This window comes from Haematobia irritans, chromosome 1 (assembly GCF_050003625.1).
Source record: "Haematobia irritans isolate KBUSLIRL chromosome 1, ASM5000362v1, whole genome shotgun sequence".
Taxonomy (NCBI): Eukaryota; Metazoa; Arthropoda; class Insecta; order Diptera; family Muscidae; genus Haematobia; species Haematobia irritans.
In genome coordinates, this window is record NC_134397.1 from 9389421 (window position 1) to 9410687 (window position 21267).

Genomic DNA, 21267 nt, shown 5'->3' on the forward strand with positions numbered 1-21267 from the left:
GGCCTTTTTACCGTAATGGCAAGATGCCAAATCCGGCCAAAACAGTACGGAACAACCGTGTTTCTTCAAGAAAGGCAGCAGACGTTTATTCAAACACTTTTTCACGTAAATTTCTTGTTTGACAGTCCCGGAAGCTATGAAAATGCTGCTTTTCAAGCCACAGGTACAGATGGCTTGCCAAACCAGATATTTCTTTGCGAACTTTGACAGTTTTATGTGCTGGAAAATATCTGCTACCTTTCCCCTTCCTTTTGCCGTATAAAACTCCTGTCCCAGAAGCTGCTTGTAGTCGGCTTTTACGTAGGTTTCGTCGTCCATTACCACGCAGTCAAACTTCGTCAGCATCGTCGTGTACAGCCTCCGGGATCGCGCTTTGGCCGTCGTATTTTGTTTATCATCGCGATTTGGAGTCACTACCTTCTTGTAAGTCGATATTCCGGCTCGTTTTTTGGCTCGATGCACGGTTGTAGACGATACACCCATCTTATTTGCGGCATCTCGGAGAGAGAGGTTAGGGTTTCGCTTGAAACTACCGGCAACTCTCTTTGTCGTCTCAGCGGCTTCCGGTTTTCGATTTCCCCCCGATCCAGACTTCCTGGCTGTCGACAAACGTTCCCCAAACACTTTAATTACATTTGTAACGGTTGATTTGGCAACTTTTAGCGATTTTGCCAGCTTTGCGTGCTAGTAGCTCGGATTTTCGCGAGGCGCGAGCAAAATTTTGATACGCTGCTTTTCTTGCTTGGACGGCATTTTGACAACTGAAGAGTGATTTCCAAAATCAAAATAGGAGCAACATTCTACACACACACACCTTCAAAATGAGGGGTGTCCAGGTTTTTTTAATGCAAAATTGAAAGAAATACGTCAAGTTTATATGGACCAAATTTTGACCGTATCACCCTTTACTCATCTTGGGTCTTATATGCCAATTTATAATGTTCTTCTTCTTCCCAAATAGAACTATGTGCATCATCTTTCCATATAACTAGAATACATTAATATTTTAATTTTTTTATTTCGGTTTGTTACTGCACAACAATCGAAATCAAATCGATTCAACTTCATCACGAATATCTTTCTCAGATGCAAATCCTTTTGGCGGCTTGTAGGCAATATAACACATATCATGAAGCTGTCATTTAATTTCAAAAAACTACTGGGATGTTAAATCAAATCGGTGTTTGTTAGATCTATGGGCATATTTTCATATTTCCTATCCAATAACCCTTTTTCGTGAAATATCATCTCTATAAAATGTGCGTGATGACAATTTTATTGTCTAGTTAGTATTTACTCTTCTGCTTGTACTCCAATTATTGTCTGCTAGTTCCCCTTTTTCCGTTATAGTGCCTACACAAATTATCAGAGCCATCAGAAGAGGGGAGCTATCCTACCTCATCGTACTGATTCATACTGAGGTTTATTCACCTTTGTTTTAGCGTTCCAGCTTTACTGTTTAATAATTTGCGGAATTGTTGCCATTTTTTATGATTGTCGTCGTTATTGTTTATATTCTTATTTATTCTTATTTGTAAAACCTTATTAAGTAATTATACAATTGTTTTGTAAATATTTTTATTACTTGGGAAAACTGGAAAAGTTAATAAAGTGTTCAAAAGCACTAAAAGACATAAGAAGAAATAATTACGCTCGAATGTTTATTTATGATTTATGGAGTGGTGATATTGTCTAAGGTCTTTGTACAACCCTTGCAGTGAGAAAAATTTATTGTAAAATAAAGATGGGGGAAAATTTTTTTATCTGAAAATGTTTACATTTATGCGATATATACCATTCCAAAATAAAAGTATGCTCTTGAAACAGGCTTGATATTACAATATTCCTTCTCTGCATATAGAACTAGGGTAGAACTAGAAAAGAAAATCACCATAGGTTTAGATTTTTTCAATAGCGCTCTAGATAGACAACCAAGAGACACCCATTTAAATTGTAATATTCTCAATGGAAACATTTTAATCCAATTACACACAATAAATGACATTTGACATCAATAAAAAAAGGGCAGCGATGATATTGACTATTGCGTGAATAGTAGATGAGAAGGTATTAGGGAGGGGGCGTCTAACGCTTTGGTGGAAAAGGTGATTCCACTTCAATGTCTTAGAATTTCTGCTTTTGGCTTAGTCGTTTGTTTTTTTTTTTTGTCTTTCTCTTTGAGAATATTAAAAACAGTGCTTTGTGTTTTTTTTAAGCTGATTATAAACGGCACTTGGGAAAGCATATAAATACACAGACACCAAAAATACCGAAAAGTGACATTATTAAGAAAAACTTACATTGTTTTGCGTCACCTAAGCCATATTTTCAAATAAACATCACGTTTTCCTACTTTGTGATTCGATAGTAGTCCATGCGTCTGTCTATTTGTCTGTGCAACTATATGTCCGTTTGTTCTTTATCTTTTCCTATATTTGCTACAATTTCCATCGTAAATAGAGGAAGATACAAAACATATTAAATCAAAGGTTCCGGTTTACCTTTTAGGTTTTTTTTTGAAGAAAATTGAGAGCAAGAAAATTGAAACAGTTGGGAACTGAGTAGAATGTCAATTATTTCCTCATTAGAAACGACATAAACACATAATTATTTTATCTATCATCAGTAATCTTTACAATTCTATTTTAGTATAACTTTGAAGAGAAGTAGAATTTTGGAATTCTAATTAAAAATAGCAATAGGAACTTTTGGAAAAAACTTAAGCTTTGGCTACGTTGCTGTTTGTCAATCCTATGGGACGTATGTCCCAATCTTTGTATTCTTTGAATGGTGTTATGGTTGAGTGCCATGGCAGAAAGAGTAAACAAAAAACCTATCATATTGTCACAATACCCATTGCATTGGAGTCATTAGGGCTGTTTTCGTTTGGAACTGGATACAATTTTTGTATGAGCTATCCAGAATTTCGCTGAACTATCCAGAATATTTCATCACCCAGAAAAAAATATCTCCAATATTTTATATATTCAAAAAATTTATTGATTGAATTGATGGCATCATTTCGGGGATTTAACCAGTTTAAATTAAAAATTAAAGTTGCGATTGAACCCAAACAATATTTTTTTTATTAACAACTTTGAGTTGATCAAAAACAATTATCGGAGATTATGCCACTCTTTTTGCCACTTTTTATTACAAATGAGACATTTTGAGCCACGTGTTTGAAATTCGAAGCTATGCTCGTAATCCAACTTTGAATAGATCAAAAACTTAAGTAAATGAAAGTATATTGGTCTATTTCTTTACCAAAGAGTGCTCTACTCTTTTTACCAAATGAGACTTTTTGTGCCACTTTTTGGAAATTCTTTGTTCTAACACTGCTTTCAATATGGTATTGTGTACGAAGGACGGCAAATAACGTATTGAAAAACTGTGCAATTCGTAATATATTTCAACATATGGCGTTCCCGTTTTTTTTCTTCTCACCCACATATGCCCTTAATGTCATATTACATGTATTATTTTTAGACATGTTGGCATGTTATCATTCTAATCGAAAAAACTGTGGTTAAAAAGCTCAATATTTGCCTAATATAGAAATTAGGCTCCGGAACATACCTGAAAAACCAATAGGACCGGTTGGTAACATACAGAGTAGCTGACTGGAGGTGTTACCAAGATTGGCTTTGTACTCATGACGCCAATACAAAAAAACTTCAGCAAATATGCACAGGAGTAGTTAAACCTATAGTTCTATATATATGTGCAGCCTTGTGAGTGCCATTCAATTTTGGAAAGCAAACGCATTTAGCAAACAAACAAGCGCATCTACAAAATCAGATACCCTTAATGCAATGATGCATTTACTGTCTTCAGAACTACTTGTGTAGCTATCAAACAACTGTAACTTTATTACGTTTGCCTACTGTAGCGTATCCCCCAAAGAACAAAATCGTTTGACAACTTCCTCTTTGAAAAAATTTAGGTTTAACTTTTCTTCATTCGTTTGTTAGTTTTTCTTTTTTTTACTTTCTGCCTTCTTGCGTATGGCAAAGCGCGACATTGCTTATGTACATCAGGATGAGAAAAAAACAACTTTAATTTTGTAACTGACAATCAGTAAAGCGTAACACCATTCATCTACTCCAAACTGTCTCCGGCTTAGTTGTTTCTTTTACGTTTGTACTTGGCTTACTTTTTTTGTAGTTTATAACACAGTTGGTTAAACTTTTGCCTTAAATGTTACTTCTTTGCACATTCTTCATTATCATCCATTTGGCAGAAATTGCCCGAGAAAAAGGGAGAAAATAACAGAGAAGGCAACAAATTGTTTTAAGCATTATTTTAAAGTTTGTATGCAAAAAAAAAAAGCTAAAACTAAAAACAATTATAACAAATAGCTGAAGGTTGTTGACAGTTTTCTAGTTAATTTTCATTTGTAGAGCTCAATTCCTTGTTTTCTTTAGTGCATTTTATTGTCGATTTTGGGGGGGTGGGAAATCAAAGAACCATAGTTCCGGTATAGGCCGGGGTAATAGTGTTGCCAAACTCAAGAAAAGTTATCTTGGATCCGAAGATATTAATCGTTGGTAATTGATTATAAAATGTAAGGCATTTTAAAGACGACATTGATAAAAAATTCCTATAGAAATGAAATTTTCAGAAAATTTTCTATAGAAATGAAATTTTTAGGAAATTTCCTGTAGAAATTAAATTTTCAGAAAATTTCCTATAGAAATGAAATTTTTAAAAAATTTCCTATAGAAATGAAATTTTCAGAAAATTTCCTATAGAAAAGAAATTTTAAAAAAAATTTCCTATAGAAAAGAAATTTTTAGAAAATTTCCTATAGAAATTAAATTTTGAAAAAAAAAAAATAGTTGAAGGTTGTTGACAGTTTTCTAGTTAATTTTCATTTGTTGAGCTCAATTCCTTGTTTTCTTTAGTGCATTTTATTGTCGATTTTGGGGGGAAAATCAAAGAACCATAGTTCCGGTATAGACCTTTAATTTTAATTAAATATTGATGGTAATAAATTAAGTGTTGCCAAACTCAAGAAAAGTTATCTTGGATCTGAAGACATTAATCGTTGGTAATTGATTTTAAAATGTAAGGCATTTTAAAGACGACATTGATAAAAAATTTCCTATAGAAGTGAAATTGTGACAATATTTCCTTTAGAAATGAAATTTTGTGAAAATTTCCTGTAGAAATGACATTTTCAGAAAATTTCCTATAGAAATGAAATTTTTAGGAAATTTCCTTTAGAAATTACATTTTCAGAAAATTTCCTATAGAAATGAAATTTTCAAAAAGTTTCCTATAGAAACGAAATTTTAAAAAATTTCCTATAAATGAAATTTTCAAAAAAATTCCTATAGAAATTTAATTTTGAAAAAAAAAAAAATTCCTATAGCAATGAAATTTTCAAAAAATTTTCTATAGAAATGAAATTCTCTGAAAAATTTCTAAAGAAATGAAATTTTCAGAAAATTCTCTATAGAAATGACATTTTCAGAAAATTTTCTATAGAAATGAAATTTTCAGAAAATTTTCTATAGAAATGAAATTTTCTGAAAATTTTCTATAGAAATGAAATTTTCAAAAAATTTTCTATCGAAATAAAATTTTCAGAAAATTCTCAATAGAAATGAAATTTTCAGAAAATTTCCTAAAGAAATGAAATTTTGTGAAAATTTCCCAAAGAAATTAAATTTTGTGAAAAATTCCCAAAGAATGAAATTTTCAGAAAATTTCCTATAGAAATGAAATTTTCATAAAATTTCTTATAGAATTAATTTTTTAAAATTTTCAAAAAATTCTCTATAGAAATGAAATTTTTTGAAAATTTCCTATAGAAATGAAATTTTTAAAAAATTTCCTATAGAATGAGATTTTCTGCAAATTTCCTATAGAAATAAATTTTGTGAAAATTTCCTGTAGAAATGCAATTTTGTGAAAATTTCCTAAAGAAATGAAATTTTGTGAAAATTTCCAAAAGAAATGAAATTTTGTGAAAATTTCCTAAAGAAATGAAATTTTGTGAAAATTTCCTAAAGAAATGACATTTTGGCAAAATTTCCTAAATAAATGAAATTTTGACAAAATTTCCTAGAGAAAAGACATTTTGTGAAAATTTACTATAGAAATGAAATTTCCTATGGAAATGAAATTTTTTGAAAATTTCCTATGGAAATGAAATTTTGACGAAATTTCCTAAAGCGAAATTTTGTGAAAATTTTCCTATAGAAATGAAATTTTTAGAAAATTTCCAAAGTTTCAGAAAATTTCCTATAGAAATGAAATTTTCAGGAAATTTCCTATAAAAATTAAATTTTCTGAAAATTTCCTATAGAAATGAAATTTTCAGAAAATTTTCTATAGAAATGAAATTTTTTGAAAATTTCCTATAGAAATGAAATTTTCAGAAAATTTTCTATAGAAATGAAATTTTTTGAAAATTTCCTATAGAAATGAAATTTTGCGAAAATTTTCTAAAGAAATGAAATTTTGTGAAAATTTCCTAAAGAAATGAAATTTTGGCAAAATTTTCTAAATAAATGAAATTTTGACAAAATTTCCTAGAGGAATGTCATTTTGTGAAAATTTATTATAGAAATGAAATTTCCTAAGGAAATTAAATTTTGTGAAAATTCTCTGTAGAAATGAAATTTTCAGAAAATTTCATATAGAAATGAAATTTTGTAGAAATTTCCTGTAGCAATGAAATTTTGTGAAAATTTCCTAAAGAAATGAATTTTTGACAAAATTTCCGAAAGAAGTGAAATTTTGTGAAAATTTTCCTGTAGAAATGAAATTTTTAGAAAATTTCCTATAGAAATTAAATTTTTAGAAAATTTCCCTTAGAAATTAGAAAAAATAGAACGATCTAAAGCCTTCTTGATTGATATAAAAACATTGTTTGCACAGTCTTTAAATGTATGTCAAAATATATTTTCCCTCGTTGATTCAAACATAGTATTTTGATATCTTTGCATTCCCAGAAATCATAAACTAATAACAAATTTGCTTTTTCTATTCTATCGTTTTAGATTCCATGGGCCCTGCTTTTCGATGCCGCTTTGTAATAGTCCAGACAAAAGACCATTGTTAATGCATTTCAAACTAAAATAACACCCCCAAAAGTAACAAAACAAAAGTGGTCGAAGAAGTTAAAAAAGACGACGACGCTCTTGTGGAGCGAAGGAAGAAAAATTCAAATTTATTGGCTTCATCCCGGGGAATGTCTCATGATACAAACAAGAAAATGTTGGATCGCGAAGCAGTACGTTCTGTTATACAACAATGGAATGCAAATCGTTTGGACTTGTTTGCTCTCTCCGAACCAGATGAGGTACGTACGAGTATTTGAACGAATCATCATATATCAGTCGCCTATGGCATGCCATGAGATGGCCTAGCACGGCTGGCCCATAGGGCATTAAATTAAATTTGATGCATTTTTTATGGAAATGTTTTGTGTGTTTTATACGTGTTTTTTGTTTGTTTTTTATTCATATGCCCGTTTGTTTTCATCTTTTTATCTCTTTTCACTGTTTATTGCTGCTGTTTTCCATAGAATTTACTTTTCCATGGTGTGATGCGTTTTTATTTTCAAGATGCCGGTCAAAAGGTTGCCACCAAATGTATACGTGTTGCCTCTGATGCCACTGTTATAGATGTTATAGGTATGTATCATCATCACCATCACCAACACTTTGGGAGTAGATCACATCGATAAATAAGAATCTAGGTTATGGGTTGTGGGACTGCAACATGTAAATGTACTTTGCAAATTTCAAAAAGCAAACGACACATTTTTGATATTTACGGCTGACATTTTTTTTTTTTCAAAAATATTTCTGAGAAATATTTATATCATATCATCGAATATTTGAAGTCCAAATTTTTATATTAAATTTTTTGAAATTTAAAAATAACAACATTTTTGAAAAATTTCCCTAGAATAAAAATAAACGGAGATTTTTGTATTTGATCGTATATCAGATTGAGGTCTTCTATAGACAGTTTTATTACCTATTTTGGAAATTTTTGAGAGCTAAAGCAACTTGACTGAAATATGGGTGTCTTCTCATAAAAGAAAATTCTTTTGAACTAGGGTCAATTTGTCCTAAAGAATTGGGTACAAATCTGCAATTTTTTGTAATTATCCATTTCTCTTAATTGATGTTCGAATTTGATGTTGACCAAAGTCTATTAATCGGGTTTTAACGATAAAGCCAAATATTCGATTTTTAATTCTGTGTTTGACCTAATACGAAAATTAAAATTTTTGAAGATGTTCACTTAATATTTCCAAACTTGTGGAAGATCCTCGAAGAACATTTCGAAAAGAGCTTGGTAGCCTAAAAATCTCCTTTTGAATTGAGGTCAAATATGAATATTCCGAAAAATAGAGAATAAATACAAATGGAATATATATAGGAGTTATATCCAAATCTGAACCGATTTAGCTGATATGTACAATATTTTGCAATATTCATACACAAGACTGACGGACATCGCTCAATCGATTCAGATTTTTATTTCATGACGAATTGTAAGTAAAAGATGTCTCAGACCGCATTAAAAGAAGTCGAAAACCCGACTTTTCCTTATTTTGAAAAAAAAAGATCAATTTTTATAATCTTTTTTACAATCGGATTATTGAATTTTGAGTTCTTTCGGCTATTAGTGTCAATTGCATTGTAATTTATTTCAGATACCCTTATTGAAAAATTCCGTCCTGATATGCGTATGCTGTCCGTTCCCAATTATGCTCTGTACGAAGTACATGCTAATGGTGAAGAGAGACGATTGAATCCAGATGAAAAGCCTCTTTTAGTACAACTAAATTGGCACATTGATGATAGAGAAGGAAGATTTCTATTGAAAAATATAGATCAAAAGACCACAGTGAGTTCGAAAACCAAATTTAATAAACTAATTTTTAAAATTAATTCAAATTCTCTACCTCTTTGCACAGCCTTTTGAACCAAATGACATTAATTTCAAAAGAAAACTCTCAAAACGTGAGAAAAAAGAGCAAAAAAAGAAAGAGAAATTAGCCAAACTACATACGGATGGCACTAACACAACCACAAATAGTCAAACGAATGGTCTCAATGGATCCCATGGTACTGAAGGTGATACCCACGTGGCTGGTAAACTTTATACCGAATTACCTGAGACATCATTTACCCGTTCCATATCAAATCCTGAAGCTGTAATGCGTCGTAGACGCCAACAGAAATTGGAAAAGAAATTACAACAATTTCGATCTCGAGATGGTGGACCCGATACTGGGGGTACATTGAAAATTTATGGAGAAAGTTTATGTCAAGATGTGCCTTATAAAACTCTACTGCTGTCCATACGAGATTGTGCCCAGGCGGTGGTACGAGAAATGTTAACCAAATATGGTTTGGAAAAGACAGATCCATTACATTATTGTTTAGTACAGGTTTGAAAAAAAAATGTTCTAATTTTTCGATGGGGCTTTTTAAATAATTTGCGATTTCAATAAATTTTAGGTTAATAGTGACGGTTCGGAATATATTCTGGATGATGATGAATGCCCTTTGTCGATATTAATGAATCATCCAACATCGAGGGGTAAGTGCAAGATTAGCCATAATAGCGTCTTAATAATATTCCCTGGAATCCATTTCTTATCTCCAACCTTTTCCTAAGACTGTCTATGATTGAATGTCTTTTTGTTCCTTCGAATACATTTAGACTAATTTCGCTCGACATGCAATACGCCGCCGCACTTTCTTGTCTACCATCTTCTTTTCTGCTAGAAATTTATACTCATTTTTCCTTCCCCTTCCTTAGTTGTAGCTCGGTTCATATTAAAATGTTTCTCCACACATAACAGAATATTTGGTGGAATATATATGGTGTACATAAATAACTTCATTATTTCATTCCTAACAACGGAATTATGCTAAATAAGCAGCAAAATAATCAACATAGCGACAGTAAAGTCTTCCCAGCTAACTACCCTCCGTTCTTTTCCTATTCACAATTTTTTCTATGAATGAAAAGGCTTTTTAGAATATCATAAATAAAAACTACAACCAAATTGAGTATGCGGCCTCTTCGGAGAAGAGACATCACTTGTCAGGCATATTACCATACCTGAGGAGAACCATGGTTTTGCCTTTTTTAATGCATAGCATTAACATGCAATTAGTGAGAGAAGAATGTTTTGTCAATAATTGTTATGACTAGACGACTTCAAAAATTCCTTGAAGCATATACTAACTATTTTACTAGCAGGAACTAAAAGACCCCTATAACTACACGGAGTGCATATCCTTTATTTTTGCTAAAATTTCATTGCTGGCATGGCAAATTGCTTTAGTGTTATTTTTGTTGGGAGGGTTAACTAGGTAGATGAATGATTTGTTTTTTTTTTTTCTTATTATTTTATTTTACGTTACAACGATTCCAGGTTTATTTATTTATTTTGGTTACCACCCTAGTTCAGTTGTCAATTGGAATTTTAAGCAAACACTTCAGAGATTTTCTCGATACCTTGTTTTTTCTTAGCGAATTTCGATAGTGTTTTTTTTTGTGTATTGTTAAGTGAAAACATTTAAGGAATATTTTGCTGGCCACCTTTTGATGAAATCAATGATATAAAAAAATGCCCTCGAAGAAAAGTGCTCGCGAATATTGTGATAAATTTTGTAAGTTTTAAAAAATGTGAAATTAAAATAAAATGAGGAAAATCATTGAATCATTTTTTTTAATGTTGATGATTATTTCTTAGAAATATAGCTCAAATATCTTTACAAATGAATCTTTGATACCATCACCATGCAGAGTGCAAGATAAGGAAAATAAACCGCAATAGGTGGAATCACAGCTTCAAACTGCGTACGGCTGTTTTTGGGATTAGAAATTGAAAGAGAGTGAATATGATTTTTCGAAGATAAAAAGATGTGGATAACAAATTAAGATGCAATTTGTTAGACATCTTTTTTAGCCATCTCATATTGCGATTCATAATTATTTAATAACCCACCAAAAATTTTTAACCAAAAAAGCAATGAACATTTTTTGGACATGGGTTCGTCATACGGCGGAAGTCATATTTTTAAGTATCTGCCCTATTGATATCGCATTAGTTCTTCAAATGTGATGATATTTCAGTATTTTGTATTTTATTTTCAAAACTAAGGACAATTAAAAAAAATAGTGAAATCTTAACTTCTTCGACATTCATCTCTGCGTAAAGACATTCTGCAAAATACCACCCGATATTTCATAAAAAAAAATTTTTTGGGAGCCACCGTGGTGCAATGGTTAGCATGCCCGCCTTGCATTCACAAGGTTGTGGGTTCCATTCCTGCTTCGACCGAACGGACTGAATAGTCTAAGTGAGCCTGAAACATCGGGCTGCCACCTAGCCTAACCTAACCTTAATCAAAAATTTCATGTATGTCGAGAAATGGATCGGTACACTTTTCATATATTTTTTGGAAATTTTCATTTTTAGAAAAATTAAACTTTATTGCGAAAATTGTGTAAAACAAAGGATTTTTGCATCTCACCTCAAAAGGACTTATTTTAAGTAAAAATTAAGTCCATCCCTAGAAGAGAATTTTTGGATGTTCTTTAAAAGTAATGTCTTAAGAAGTGCTGAAAGGTTAAAATCAAATTCAATTAAAATAATAAAACAGTAGTTTTAAGGCCATTAAATAGGAATTTTAAGTTAGATTATTATTATTTAGATACATTACTATGCAATGTTATAAGGTGTTGAAAATGTAAATGCAAAAAACGGTGTTATTTAAAAAACTATTGTTTTTGGCCTATTATAGGCTCAAACAATCAAATCTGGAGGTTGATTTAAGGTCATATTAGCCAAAACTGTAATGCTGTATTAAGCATCTGTACACAGGTTCTTGAATGTTATATAAATACAAACTTCACGTTCCGAATTTCAAAGGAATCGGATAAACCTGGACATTTAAAAAGCTCAAGACGTATCAATAGATCCTCTTCTCATTAATTTGTTTACGAAGTAGTTCACCAGAGTAGTGAACCATATTGGCATTAAGTCATTGTGGTGTTGTTTATGTTGTTCATACCCCCCTAAAGAAGCTATTTAAAAAATGGAAAACTGCAAAATATTGGGATAAATGCAAAAACATCCTCGAGCATGAAATGAAAATATTTTTTACTATTATTATTATTAAAATGGTAGATGAAAATCAAATTAAACTCTTAATTAAAAAAATGTATTTCTAAGACGATGTAAAGATTCTCAAATGTTGGACCGTTCTAAACCATTTTTTGTGGTTCTTTAAGGACATAATCTAATGGGAAATTTGGTGTTTTGAAATGTTAGTCCCAGGGTCACGCAATAGGTCCTGAAAGTCGTGCATAAGTTTCTCATATTAAATTTTAGCCGCAAATCTGCAGGTTGATTTGTGTATCCTCTATATCGGCGGCTAGATACATATTCTAGTCTATTTTTCTTCCGAATATTAAAATACAAAACAATATTTACCTCTTCATAAAAACACTTGACTTGTTATGAAAGATTATTCAACCTACTTTTGAGGACTCAAATTATATACTACGAATAAATTTCGTTAATATAGGACTATTTGTTGGAAATTGACATCAATTTCTTAGAAACAAGGCAAATTGTACTTAATGTAAAGCAAACGTTGAACATTGAACGTTCTTAACAGAATTGATGAATCTCTATCTTTATGATGATAACCATGTATTTAATTGTAATACCTTGCTTTATCGCATAATATCTTTATACCCTTCACCACTACTGTGGTGCAGGGTATAATAAGTTTGTGCATTTGTATGTAACGCCAAGAAGGAAAAGTCTGAGACCCATTGTTTAGTATACCGATCGTCTTAGAATTAAATTTTGAGTCGATTTAGCGATGTCTGTCTGTCTGTCTGTCCGTCTGCCCGTCTGTCTGTATATGTAATTTTGTGTGCAAAGTACAGCTCGCAGTTTAAGTCCGATCATCCTCAAATTTGGCACAGAGTTTTACATTGGCTCAAAGACAATCGCTATTGATTTTGGAAAAAATCGGTTCAGATTTAGATATAGCTGCCATATATATTTATCACCGATCTGGTCATAATTGACGTATTTATCAACGTATTTTCTCAAAATTTCGGCCAGCCAAATATTTTGGGGCTTTCGTAAGATGTGTAAAATATCAGCAAAATCGGTTCAGATTCAGATATAACTCCCATATATATCTTTCGTCCGATTTGAACTTATATGGCCTCAAAAGCCCTGATTCGCTTCAAATTTTGCACAAGGAGTACATTTAATAGTATCATTAAGTGTACCAAATTTCGTTGAAATCGGTTCAGATTTAGATATAGCTCCCATATATATTTTTTGTCCGATTTCGACTAATATGGCCTCAAAAGCCAGAGTTTTGCCCTGATGTGCTTAAAATTTTGCACAAGGAGTACGTTTAATAGTATCGTTAAGTGTACCAAATTTGGTTGAAATCGGTTCAGATTTGGATATAGCTCCCATATATATCTTTCGCCAGATTTACACCCATATGACCACGGTGGCCAAAATTATTCTCCCATTACCGTTTTTTTGCTGAGATAGCAGTATTATTATTCTAAATATGCATGTCAAATTTTGCCAAAATCGGTTTATATTTAGATATAGCTCACATATATATGTACGCCAGAGTAGGGGAAATATGGTAGAATGTTTCATATTTTAGACCCATTTTCAATGGGAGTTTCCTCCAATTGATTCGATAGTTTCCACATAGAATACATTTAATATGCTATTTAAGTGTGTCATCTTGATCTAATATGGCCAAAATACCCGCATTTTACACAAAATTCTGTGATGATTTCCCCATATCGTAGTCATATCCTACACACTGTAATGCCAAACTTTCCACAGAATGGTCGAATTTTCAATAAACCTCCGACTTGTGGAAATATCGCGTGAATTTCCCAAATAATATATCACAACCCACAATTGACCACATATCTTGGCGAGATTTAACCAATATCCTTGTAAAATCGCCACTGCTGAGTAGCAAAAATTGTAAATATTACTCAAATTGTCCCATATCTCGAATACATATATCGCCCGATAAATCATAAATGCTATTTTGTACAATTGCATCAAAAGTGCTCTAGCTTTATATTTCCTATATTTTTTACTAACATTGTGTTTCATCCCAGGGTATTAGCCGTTTTAATTTTTAATTCTAGCTATTTTGTAGAAGTACAAAAAATTGTCTCCAAATCTTTTCAGATATAAATCAGATATATATGGTAACACAAATTTTGGTCTACTAATGGTGAAGGGTATAATATAGTCGGCCCCGCCCGACTTTATACATTACTTCCTTGTTTTTGGTTTATTTTGAGGATATTGCATTCTTGATTTAAAGTTTTTGAAAAAAACGTCTTCTACATTGAAGATTTAATTTAATATCAGCATATTTTTGAAAATTTTTTATCCTTAAATCAAAGTTGCAAAATTGAACCTAATTTAACAGTAATGTCTTTAAGTCAATAGTTTGTTTATATTATTTTATAATTCAAAGACACTATTCGAAGAAGACGCAGTACCATAAGAAACTCTTCAAATCAAGCTATACAAACGTTCCTTTAATTAAAATACATTCATATCAATATTTTTCTCAGTGTAAACTATCTTGGTTATTGTGATATCACAAGCGATAAACATCTCTCTTATTAAGGAGTTCTTTTTGTTCTATGCTTTATTAAACCTACAGGATGCGCACTATTTCTTTCAGCGTATGGAGAGGTATCCTTTTTGTTATGAAGAAACAATTTTTTTTATATAATTTTCCTCTGTGTACAGTAAATGTTGGGTATGACCAGCTGATTACATGTTCCACATCCAACTCATACACGAAAATCTACTCTCTTTCCATCGAACTTTCGTAAAAGTTTGGAGAACCCAAAAAAGAAAAAATGTTTTGCCACGAGCATGCGTTATTTTGCATATGACGGTGGTATTTACATCTGATTGCATTGTTGTCATATGAAGTAGGTATTTACTACCACCTCAGTATGTATATACATGTTGCAGGTTGTAAGTAAACAGAAATCCTATTGTCTTGCGGTATAAGTGGTATTCAATGATGGCTTAATGTCTACCACTCACACCATTTTCTGATGGTTCTCATACAAAAAAATTGGACCTTAGGGATTTTATTTATCAATTTTATTTTTGTGTCCTGTTATTTGATGACCATTTCAAAAGGCCAATAATAATATTAACATTGGACTAGATTATATGTATATCCATCTATCTAGTATCTATATGTATATAGCAATGACTCCAAGACTATTGGAAAACATTTGGCCCATATTCTTTGGACCATTTAACATTACATTCACAAGGCAATATAAAAACGTTTGAAGGCAAACAAACAATATCAACAAACTTCCTTGCCTTTCTCCTTTCGTATCGGTATATGGCTGACAATCTCATTGACATTTAAAAGGACATTTAGAAAAGGGCGAAGGAAATGATAAGACGAGTAAGAGGGCTATTAAAACACTGGTTGTAAGATGTTATAAAAAATATAAATACAATTTTTTTTCTTTATTTTTTTATGCGCTATTAAATGCCTCTCTATATAGAGACAATAACATTTCCCAAGGAAACATTCGACATCCTTTGTTTAACTGAAATTATGACCACAAAAAAAATATAAAACAAAACGTTATGCCTGGTTGAAAATGACATTTAATGGAGATAAGTATAGCTAAACATGGGTTGGGCGGTTGGGGTTAGTAATAGAAGAAATTGACGCGATTTTTTATTTTAAAATTTAATATAAATTAAAACAATATGAAATTTGCTAGGATTTATATGCAGAGAACTAAAGATTTTTCCATCATTAAGCTATACAATGTGGCGCCCGAGCAGGGACTTATTTTTTCACACAGGACAAATATAGTTCAAAGCCAATATTATTATACATGACTTTTTTGATTTTGTCTTGTAAAGAACGCCATTTGTTGAACTATTTCTAAAAACACCCTACTGCAGACTTCAACACCATATAGCATGACACGCGAATTTATTGGTTTCAGTTCTTACTGGATCATTTCTGTCAAAGATCAAAAGCAGTTTCTCACTCACTTAATACCATTTACAATGAGTGGTTTATCTTGAGTAAACTTAGGGCCCTTCCGCCTATTTATCATTTAACCATAGATCATTTTTCTTCTCCCAATTCCCAACAATGCGAAGAGCTATTTCTAATAATATGATGTATTTTTCCCTGAATACTAGAGAAGATTGAATACATCATCTGTTTAATTTTCTGCCGTTATCCTTGTTCTTAGTAACCTATGATTTATGTCACAAAAATGCGCACACATGACTATAATTTATAATAAATAAACTTTAGCCCAATAATGAAAGTTATCTGAATTTCAAACATCAATTCAATGGGATAAGCAGGACTCCCAGGCATTAATCACTAAATCCCAACTTTCAGCCGCTGTCAATGTCCTAACGCATATAGGAAAATGTGTATAGGTGAAGCGTATATTTCCAAGTTTACTTTACATTATTTTTGATTTCCTCTTCGTTGAAAATATATCGAATCAAAATTCCCCGAGTTAACTTCCTTAAGTAAATACTCTTGTACTACGTTAAATGTCCCAAAAAACTTTCCATTCTACTCTCGTAATTGTCGTTAACAAAATTTCCAAATGTCACATGCCTGCTATTATGATCGTTTTACCACTGAGGATTTCTTTAAAATCCCTCGCAAGCTTCTTATGTTAAATGGCCCATTTATCTTTGCATGGTGTACCACAATGTTAGCACTGTTGTTTTTTCCTCTGTTTCCTCTTGCTCCTTGCAACACTTCATGGCGCTAAGAAGAAATCGCCAACAGGCATAACCAGCACATGTTGACTGTGGTTAGTTTAGCTGAGATGTTTTGAATTGCTCTTTCTTTTGTTTTCCTTTTCGTTATACTTTCAATTCCATCTTCTTCTGTGAGGACCTTAACTTCCGTCTGGATGTAGGATGTAGAATACATACAGAAATTAGATATATTGTGGGGGTTTATAAGTAAGATTTTGTTCGTATTTGATTGACTCGCCGAGTATCAGAGTTGCCAAAATTGAAAATTTTTTGACCCATATGGGGATATGTATATGGAACAGAAAATCTGGATTTTTGATTTGCTATTTGTAAATAAATTGTTGTACGAAATGAGTACGAACTCCCCAGACATGTAATGAATAGGTTCATTTATTAAATTAAAATTAACATTTTTTTAATTTAAAATCAAAATTAAACTAAATTAAATTTCATTAAATTTCATTTAATTCAATTCAATTTAATTTAATTTAATTTAATTTAATTTAATTTAATTTAATTTAATTTAATTTAATTTAATTTAATTTAATTTAATTTAATTTAATTTAATTTAATTTAATTTAATTTAATTTAATTTAATTTAATTTAATTTAATTTAATTTAATTTAATTTAATTTAATTTAATTTAATTTAATTTAATTTAATTTAATTTAATTTAATTTAATTTAATTTAATTTAATTTAATTTAATTTAATTTAATTTAATTTAATTTAATTTAATTTAATTTAATTTAATTTAATTTAATTTAATTTAATTTAATTTAATTTAATTTAATTTAATTTAATTTAATTTAATTTAATTTAATTTAATTTAATTTAATTTAATTTAATTTAATTTAATTTAATTTAATTTAATTTAATTTAATTTAATTTAATTTAATTTAATTTAATTTAATTTAATTTAATTTAATTTAATTTAATTTAATTTAATTTAATTTAATTTAATTTAATTTAATTTAATTTAATTTAATTTAATTTAATTTAATTTAATTTAATTTAATTTAATTTAATTTAATTTAATTTAATTTAATTTAATTTAATTTAATTTAATTTAATTTAATTTAATTTAATTTAATATAATTTAATTTAATTTAATTTAATTTAATTTAATTTAATTTAATTTAATTTAATTTAATTTAATTTAATTTAATTTAATTTAATTTAATTTAATTTAATTTAATTTAATTTAATTTAATTTAATTTAATTTAATTTAATTTAATTTAATTTAATTTAATTTAATTTAATTTAATTTAATTTAATTTAATTTAATTTAATTTAATTTAATTTAATTTAATTTAATTTAATTTAATTTAATTTAATTTAATTTAATTTAATTTAGTTTAATTTAATTTAATTTAATTTAATTTAATTTAATTTAAATTAATTTAATTTAATTTAATTTAATTTAATTTAGTTTAGTTTAATTTAATTTAATTTAATTTAATTTAATTTAATTTAATTTAATTTAATTTAATTTAATTTAATTTAATTGAAATTAAATTAAATTAAATTAAATTAAATTAAATTACACTAAATTAAAATAAACTGAATTTAATTAAGTGTTTTATTTTAGGAAAGTTCAAATTTGTAATATAATTTGGCAACATTGGCTCTGAGTATGCCTTCAGCGGCATACTCAAATTAAATCAAATTAAATCAAATTAAATTAAATTAAATTAAATTAAATTAAATTAAATTAAATTAAATTAAATTAAATTAAATTAAATTAAATTAAATTAAATTAAATTAAATTAAATTAAATTAAATTAAATTAAATTAAATTAAATTAAATTAAATTAAATTAAATTAAATTAAATTAAATTAAATTAAATTAAATTAAATTAAATTAAATTAAATTAAATTAAATTAAATTAAATTAAATTAAATTAAATTAAATTAAATTAAATTAAATTAAATTAAATTAAATTAAATTAAATTAAATTAAATTAAATTAAATTAAATTAAATTAAATTAAATTAAATTAAATTAAATTAAATTAAATTAAATTAAATTAAATTAAATTAAATTAAATTAAATTAAATTAAATTAAATTAAATTAATATAAATTAAATTAAATTAAATTAAATTAAATTAAATTAAATTAAATTAAATTAAATTAAATTAAATCAAATTAATCTAAGCTGAAATTAATTAAAGGTTTTATTTTAGGAAATTTGTAATATAATTTGGCAACATTGACTCTGAGTATGCCTTCAGCGGCTGCTGTACAAAACGGTTGTTGGTATCCCATAGTTGATGTTGTATTCAAACAAGTGTGTTTACATTCATTCTCCTTCACTTTATGCCCATTTTTAAGAAACTTAGGCGGTAGGATGATATGTAAACTTGGGTATTTTCCTTTTCTTAAATTTCTTATCAAGAAATTCCCTCTCATTTGAATTATCCACTTGGGTCTGGTTACTACGGCTTCAAACGCCACTCACAGGGCAACCACAATTGTGATTGTTGTGTATGATTCTACAAATTTTTACTTCTTCGCTCGCTCCATAAAGATGCCGCTGTCCTATTCTCCGGCAAATTGTCCAAATGCTTGACAGTGTGTGTTCGCAAGGATTTTCGAGTGCTACACTTTATGTCTTAATTCTGGGTTGTTTTTCGTTTCTTTTTCAGTTTAAAGGCGAATATGGTTTGGTGGAAACTTTAATGTAATTCAATTATCATGTTATAAGTTTGCCAGAAAATGAGATGGGTAGTTGTTCGTTGGAGGAAAAGAAGGAAATATGGGAAGGACACAAATTAAGAATGAAAGTGGCGTGTCATAAAAATACTTCAATGCAAGTTAATTGGTAAAGTAATTAAATTAATAAAGGCTTTTAGTTAAATATTCGTAATAAAATATCAGCAAAAATAGATTTATTACCAAACCGCCGCAACCACATTTAAGAAAGGAGCATAGACTAATGATGCGGTGTAAGTATTGAGAAGAACGGAAGAAAGTTAATTAAACGTAGCTTATTACTTGAAAACATGTTGAAATACCCTTGCTGTTGTTGTTTAGGTCAAGCCTAAAATGATGCCTTTCTTTATTTGTTCTACAAGTTATGATTTTACTTTCGGTTTATGGAAAACCCTTTCAATTTTTCGTTTCTTTGTGTTATTAAAAATTAAATGAAAAGATAAACAAAAAAAAAACATATAAATTCCTAAAGTCCCTTGTTACATTAGATGCTGGTATTATATGCAGCTCACAGTTTATGGGTAGACTTCAGAATTAATTGCTCAGCTCCTGAAAATATGCTCTAATTAAATTCATTGTAGAAGTTCGCCTTAGCATAGTGAAATCATGCCTTAAAATTTATGTTTTGATTGCCTTTTATGACTTTTGGAGAATTATTTAAAACTTAAAAAGTTTAGGATAGCTGACACAAAGTGTTTTACTTTTTTCGATTTTTGAAAGAAAATATTTTAATAATAATTCAAAATGATTCAATGTTCAATTCAATGGCGTCAAACTTTAATGAAAAGACAAACATTTTAAAGATCAATGCCCATATGCAAAACAATTTATTGACAGTTTAAATTATGGTAAAAGTAGGCTTGAAGTTTTCATTAACTTTTTGTATATGGTTGCAAGTCTAAAGACATATTTCTTTAAAATAAAAGCAGACATTTTTAAATTGATTAAAGTATCATTACATCAAAAAATGTTGTCGTTAATATTCTTGGAATGTAGTCTACTGGTAATCCAATCTGTAGCCAATATTGTATTTTAAAAAAGCGTTATTGGAAATTTCAATACAAGTCGAAAAATAGTACCATACGAATATAATTTCGGAAATAGTTCTTTTTACCTGCAGTCTATCATATACACTGAAAAAATTGTCGTGTTCAAAGAATTTTCCCCATATTCAAAAATGTAAAACTTTAAACCTGATTTCTCCATACAAATTCCTTCAATAAACAGTTTATAAATTATTTTCAATATAGGCATTTGTATTTACATCAATGATTCTGGTATCGATTCCAAGTCAGAGAAGCGGAGAATTGAAGAAAGGATATTTTTAGGACACAATTCTCTTTCAAATTTGAGTTTAAATTTACAAACGCTTTGAAGAAAACAGATTCAGGGAAATTATGAAATGTTTCAAGTAAAAATCGTCTTCAAAAAAGTGTTGGAAAATATACAAGGTATATAAAATCAAGAAATTTAATTAATTTTGAAGAAATTTTCAGAATTATTAAAGCCATGTTGACCTTAGTTAACTAAATTTGCTTTCATGTAAATATATCAATTTTTAAGTGAATCTCTTAGCTATAAGGAAAAACCGATTTAATTGAATAATGTATCGACTTTTGAACAAGAAAAAAAATTTATATCAAATAATAGAAGACGTATTTATGCTACGGTTAGGTTAGGTTAGGTATAGTGG

The 21267-nt window shown here is 29.1% G+C and overlaps 1 protein-coding gene across 4 annotated transcripts in view; it reads left to right on the forward strand.

The window, feature by feature from the left end:
* Nucleotides 1–21267, forward strand: part of cno (adherens junction formation factor afadin) — a 223118-nt gene that overhangs the window by 97510 nt on the left and 104341 nt on the right. For all 4 annotated transcript variants that reach the window (XM_075289177.1, XM_075289174.1, XM_075289178.1 and 1 more), the window contains exons 2-6: nucleotides 7014–7315; nucleotides 7541–7649; nucleotides 8684–8877; nucleotides 8948–9424; nucleotides 9495–9576. In XM_075289177.1, the coding sequence (XP_075145292.1) occupies nucleotides 7205–7315; nucleotides 7541–7649; nucleotides 8684–8877; nucleotides 8948–9424; nucleotides 9495–9576 (973 nt within the window). In that variant the 5' untranslated portion in view covers nucleotides 7014–7204. The remainder of the gene's footprint in view (nucleotides 1–7013; nucleotides 7316–7540; nucleotides 7650–8683; nucleotides 8878–8947; nucleotides 9425–9494; nucleotides 9577–21267) is intronic.